The sequence below is a fragment of the Sitodiplosis mosellana genome, unplaced genomic scaffold (assembly GCF_009176505.1).
Source record: "Sitodiplosis mosellana isolate CC-2019 unplaced genomic scaffold, AAFC_SMos_1.0 Smas_scaffold_6197, whole genome shotgun sequence".
Taxonomy (NCBI): Eukaryota; Metazoa; Arthropoda; class Insecta; order Diptera; family Cecidomyiidae; genus Sitodiplosis; species Sitodiplosis mosellana.
The window spans coordinates 411,535-417,738 of NW_022601438.1; the positions used below are offsets into that span (position 1 = coordinate 411,535).

Genomic DNA, 6,204 nt, shown 5'->3' on the forward strand with positions numbered 1-6,204 from the left:
TTCTTATTGCGTAACGAATATTTATTTATATTAGTTGAAATAGATTACATAGAAGTGTATCGAGAGTTTTTGTACTGTAGCAGCAAACAAATGATCCAGATTATTAAATGAAATGATTAATAATATATTTAGTTTAGCGTGCCGTCGATGTCGCGTGTCATGGGCAAAGTGGTTTCGGTGTCATCCTCACAGACAAATAACTCGGGATCACGCCGGGGCAAATGCGAAGAATGCTTGTTCATGTGTTTGTATGTGATTCGTGCCTTATTGCGTACAAATCATTCATATATCCTTGACCATACAAATCAGAGATAGATTCAAAGACGCTTTACCGATTCTTTTCAACAAAAATGAAGTGTTTTTGGTTTAATTTTCATATATTTTAAGACGAGAAAAAAAAATTTCCATTCTCGGGCATAGTACAGAAGAGAAACAAATAAAATATGTACACGACTTATTTCCGTTTATGAATCATTTCACGTCCGGACTATTCAGTCAATATGCTGTTGATCCAATCAGCATACGATGAGACACGTGTGTATGTGGCCAAGAAATTTGGATGTGTGCACCTCCAGTCGCTGAAACAATTCCAACTAGAAAACCATCAACAACAAGTGGGCCTCCCTCGTCACCATTGCACACTCCACTCTGACTGCTACCAGTGCATATCATTTGATCAGTAACTCCAAGTGATGTTGGAATTCGGCATTGAGCAGCTGTCAAAGCACGGGTTCTGATATCAAACTACACCCGCATATGTGATCACCATCATAACGCAAACTCAACTGCTCAAAATGCAACACCGATTCCAGTTTGTTCACCACCAATGATATGTCCACTCAATGGGATAGCGCCAAAAGTAACAGCTGCAATATATAAACGATTACGTCAATTTACTACGAACACAATTTAAATGAAAATGTATGACTCACCTACGAAACAGCTGAACAATGCTACCAATATGAATGCCTTCATTTTTCAATCATTTTTGCCGAACTAAACAAGCATAAAATGTGAATCGCCTATTTATACTTCCTCTAATCAGTTCTGATTCGATTGGGACTGACACTCTGTTGACATTTAAAACACCACAATGTTCTTATCTCGTAGTGATCTGTAATGAAGACGAAAAACACATTCACACATCAAATGTGACATGAAATTGTTTAATCACAACTTTTTCGATGCTTCCTCTTTGTCGCATTTCTGGTAATTGACACAATATTTGCTAAAAGACATAAACAACCTGATATTTTCATCATTATTTCTTGTTAGTTTCAAGTAATGTTTCCTAAGGGGATTTATCTCTCGCGAATGCTGCGAATGCATTCGCATTTCAGAACAAAAATTCGAATGTTTGCGAATGCGACGAATGCGGCTATGACAGCGAACTTGTGACTACATAATTCATTCGTTCATTCGTGTGCATGCATTCGCAACGCTGCCGTATGATTTCTATGTAAACACACGCACTCGTATTCGTGAGAATGTTCGAGAACAGCGAAATACGACTGCTATACGAATGCGAGTGCGAATGTTTACATAGAAATCATATGGCAGCGTTGCGAATGCATGGCACTGAACGCGAATTTGTGAATGAAAATTCGAATGCCAAACCGACATAGAAGCCCTTAGAATGTTTCAGCAAGATTCACTTCAGATGTGATTCCACCTTTTCTACCAGAAATACGAGAGATTCGATTTTAAGAGAAAGAGAGAAAAATACTGATTCGCAGAGTTTGCGATTCAATTAAAATTTATTGAAATATAATCTTTGTTTTGCGGACAAAAAATCAAACCGAAATTCGAAGGTTATCCAGACAATAAACATTATTCGATACATGGAAAATTGCACCTTACTCGAACTGACATTTGCATATTTACATCAATTTTACAAATGAATCGCAAAAATAATAAAGTTTTAATTCATATATGACATGATGGTGTTTAGTTTTGACATTTTTTCTATTTATTTAGATCGTTCAGGTTGAATTGCAGCAAGGCTTGAACTTTGAGACATCTTGAATGATATTTTTTAGAATTAGATTAATGATGCTGCTGATCTTACTGTATTATTCCTACCAACCGCATCGTAAAGTGTGTGCAAATTTGCCTGCGTACGATTCGCTGCGTCGTATTTCGATCAAGCTGAGGTTGATATCCTTTGTTGCCCATTTTGTTGCTAAGTAAATGTCCTCACTAACGTAGAATGTCACTTTTCGTGCTCCATTCAGTTTTTTGCGTTCTTTATTTAGTGCTGTGATGTCGATTACTTTCCCTTCAAATTCGTCAATTTCGATCTCAACCAAACGTTGTGAACGACGAATGAACGGTAAAATGTCATCAACGGATGGTTCACATATATATAATCGTTGTAGATTTGTACACAAGTTGGGAATTTCGGTCACGTTCAATCCTTTGTTGCGTAATTTAGTCATATTAGCAATGAAACCAAGTTCCTTTAGATCTGGCAGTGGCGGCAGCATGACATTCCTTCTTTCATGTACAGTCCCAATTTGGACATACAGAGTCACAAGACCTTGCAATCCAGCTAGTTGATGATCCTCGTTCCATCCGCCGATGTGCAAGTGTTTGTAAAAACCACACTGGTAAAGTTGATTCAAAACATCGAAGATATTGAAGTCGTAATATCTATCACTAAATATTTTAATGGTTAAATCATCCAAGTTAATGTTGCAGTCTCGAATATTCCGAATAGAATCTGCAAACCGGAACGTAAGATTTCGTACATTTGAATTCATTTGGAAAAACGTGTTCAATCCATCGCCACTTGGATCAGTATATAGCCTTAACCGTTCGAGCACTGGATATTTTTGCGAAAGGAAAACATCCACCTTATCATCATAAATATCCAAACGTTTCAATTTTGCACACAGTTTGTGAAAATCTCCATACACGGAAACATTGATGTTGGGTTCGAACAATGAAATTTCTTCAACCGTTTTGAGAACATTTTCAACAGTGTTTATAGACGATTTAGTTAACGTAGTTCGATCAAATTCAATATGCCTCAGTGACTTGCAATTTGATACGAGACTCCAGTCCGATTCAGTCATTTTGTAATTCAACATAATGCTCTGCACATATGGACTGAAATCCTTCGCTATGGAAGAATCGCTACTGCTGTCGATTGATAGTTGGTATTCTGGGTAGTTCTCTTTGAAATACTCGCCGGCGACCCAATTGAAAGCCTTGCATGTTCGACCAAATGAAAGAACATCTTCCATTGACAGCCAATCGAAAATTTTGTCCCAGCAATGGGTGTTCAGTTTGAAGACCTCGGGTTGTGGTCCGCCATACAGTTGGAAGTACCATTGGATTTTGCGGGCAATTGCAATTTCATTTTGGTTTTGCTCTGAGTTTTGCGGTCGACTGTTACATTCCATTATGTTTCGTTGGCTCATTGTGTCGTTTCAATGTGTGCTTTGCGCATTGAACAGTGCAAACTTCTGAAAACAAACAGAAATAAAAACAAAAATTAATACAAAATATCTCACAATAATCCTATGTGTTGATGCATATCAATTCCAAGTTTGAAAATGGATTTATACCTTGAACGTTAAGCTGATTGTTCGAAAATTGTTTGTGCTAAGTAAAATACACAACTGGAATGAGAGCGCCAAGCGGCTTGATGAATCAAATGTCAGATGGCGATTGATTTGAAGTTGGCCATTTTCCATTGGAAACTGATCGAAATTCGCTTGCTGAATTTGCATACTTTCAACCCTTTCGTTTATGTGTCAAATATTCTCATGAAAAATAAGTTGAAGCGGAAGAAAATGTGTTAATCATAAATTGTGTATGGAATTTCTTGTTAACGCACATTAAAAATAAAAACATCAACTGATTTTAGATTCACAACAAACCACTTAGTGTCTGCATTCCGAAATAGAATTGATTAAACATATGAAAAGAGAAATTTTAATGATTGTCTCTTGAACAATTTTGAAAAAGGAAGTAAAATATGATTTTTTCGGTCGAAAAAAATCGATTTTTATTTTGAATTTGATTTTAATGAAATTTCACAAGAAATTCGTTACAACAAATGGATTTCGATTGCCTAAGTTTAGGAGCTTTTTCCAAAGCGATACACATTCGGCATAACCGAATTCCCAAGTCCAATTCAAATACGTTGAGTACTTGAAGCAACAGATTTTCTGTTTTTTTTTCCATCAGCTTCAATGGTACAACATGTATGTGTTTCACTTGTCACATGCGAACACTCAAAGAAACGAATACTCATTCAAATGCAGAGAAAACGTTTGCACACCAAGACATTTACGGTCAATAACTGTTGTGACATCATCTATTTATGTTTGTTCGTTCGACGTTCACGTTGACAGTTTACCGGGTCGCTTTTACATTTTGACATTCTAGTATTCGCTAAACATTCGATCTTTTTACATTGTATACATTCATTATTATTCATTATTATTTACATTATATACATTTTTGCTTGTTTTCTATTTTTACATTCTTAATTTCTGGTAACAAACCAAAAAAAGAACATTATGTCTTATCCGGTAAGTAAATGCGGTTAGTTAGGGAACTAGGAAATTTTTGAGAAAGTTGACATTCACCAAGAAATTAAATAAGAATTTTTTTTATTAGTTTATAATCTTCGAATTGTGTATCTTTCAGTGAATGGATATTTGATCAAGGATATTCTGTACGAATTGAAAAACTATCGAAAAATATGCCGCTCATTAATTTGATCATAGGACTACAAAGAAGAAAAGAGCATTACAACAGACTGTTGTTGCGGTGTGTCTCATTCATTTGAATTAGTGTTCCAAGCATTTTATTATACGAAAAAAAATTACGATTCACAGACAATATTCTAATCGTTTTATCGAAGTGCTAATGCTAATCTTTACATTTTTGCGAGTGAACATTTGAATGTTGATAGTTCAGTAAAATAATGCATTGACATTTGGTCTGAACGGTGTTATTTTGGTTTTGATTTGTGTATTAAAGGGTGGCTATGGAGGCGGTTATCCTTTTCAAGCACCACAGGGCGGCTATCCCGGTACGATACGGATCGTTCTGGAAAGATAGCACCAAAAGAATTGCATCAACATTACAAAATGGTAATGGGAAAAATTTCTCGGATCGATGCTGTACATTGTTGGTTTGTAAGTTGAGACTTGATGTTATTTATGTTTATCAAATGTTTTATCAATTATCCTAAGAGATAATAAAAAAGAAATTCATGGGACATTTTCAACTTTTTACAGCAATGTTTGATACGTCGAATGGCGGTTCGGTTGATATTCATCAATTTGATAAAATGTTTGATTACATAAACCAATGGCTGAATATTTTTAAGACATACGACCGTAACGCATCAGATCTAACCAAGGGGGGGAGACACGGAACACTGAGTAAAATTAGAACATTATTCAACGATAATAGGATAAATAGAAGAAATTAGTGAATTAAGTTTGCCAATTTTACCGCTTATGGACGTATTGTTTATTGTTTACAAAATAGTCCCGTTAGGTCTTCCATATAAGTATTGACAGTGCAAGCGATTTTACTAGAAATAATAGCACTTTTGCACCAAAACTAGAAAAATTAGAGGCTTTATGTCAAAAATATATAACATTGAATGAAGCTAGACTCTACTAGAATTTGTGTCTCACCCCTAGGGTCCAACTGATGACCAGGAAATGAATCAAGGTAAATACGGCCGATTTCTTTTCGTGACGAATCTTTTTTTCCAACAATCAAAATGTTCTTTACAATTTCAATTTCAGTGAAAAATGTAATTTTGCATTTCCATGTTTGCCGAATATATTCTCGAAGTATACCATTTCTCTAGGAATTATTCTGTCGACTCAATGTGTTATCGAATATATTCGGCAATTATGAAAAAAGTAGATACTCTCCCTTCGGTCCGATTTGGTAAAATAATTCAAGAAGAATGGATTTCATTGTTATTTGTGACAAGATTCTGATGCGGATTCGGCAAAAGTGTCGTAGAATTCAAGCACCGGTCATAAGGCGATAGCATGAATGAAAATGCGGCAGAAAAAATCAGCTCTTTGAAACTAATTTCCGGCATAATGCAGTCTGTTTCAAAATTAGTGTTACACCACAGTCCATTTTGCCAATTTACCTAGCCGTTTTTGATATACAGTCATGGAAATTTAATTAGGACCGGCATTGAAATTTCAGTTT

General features: G+C 35.5%; 1 protein-coding gene and 1 long non-coding RNA gene across 3 annotated transcripts; one reads left to right on the forward strand and one right to left on the reverse strand.

Annotated features, from left to right (window-relative positions):
* Nucleotides 1-1,723: 1,723 nt before the first annotated feature.
* On the reverse strand, nt 1,724-3,677 carry LOC129577485 (uncharacterized). Of its 2 annotated transcripts, none has more exons than XM_055464631.1 (2): nt 3,573-3,677; nt 1,724-3,470 (listed from the first exon to the last, which is right to left on the reverse strand). In XM_055464631.1, exon 2 carries the CDS (start codon nt 3,423-3,425, stop codon nt 2,079-2,081), a length of 1,347 nt encoding a protein of 448 aa, XP_055320606.1. In that variant the 5' UTR covers nt 3,426-3,470; nt 3,573-3,677; the 3' UTR covers nt 1,724-2,078. The 2 variants fall into 2 exon arrangements, with proteins under 2 accessions (XP_055320606.1, XP_055320607.1); XM_055464632.1 differs by having other exon boundaries at nt 1,724-3,467; nt 3,573-3,633.
* A 799-nt stretch (nt 3,678-4,476) lies between these two features.
* Nucleotides 4,477-5,902, forward strand: LOC129577486 (uncharacterized). Its single transcript, XR_008689007.1, has 4 exons — nt 4,477-4,544; nt 4,663-5,156; nt 5,259-5,703; nt 5,781-5,902. It is a non-coding gene; the product is annotated as an uncharacterized LOC129577486 (long non-coding RNA).
* Nucleotides 5,903-6,204: the final 302 nt, after the last annotated feature.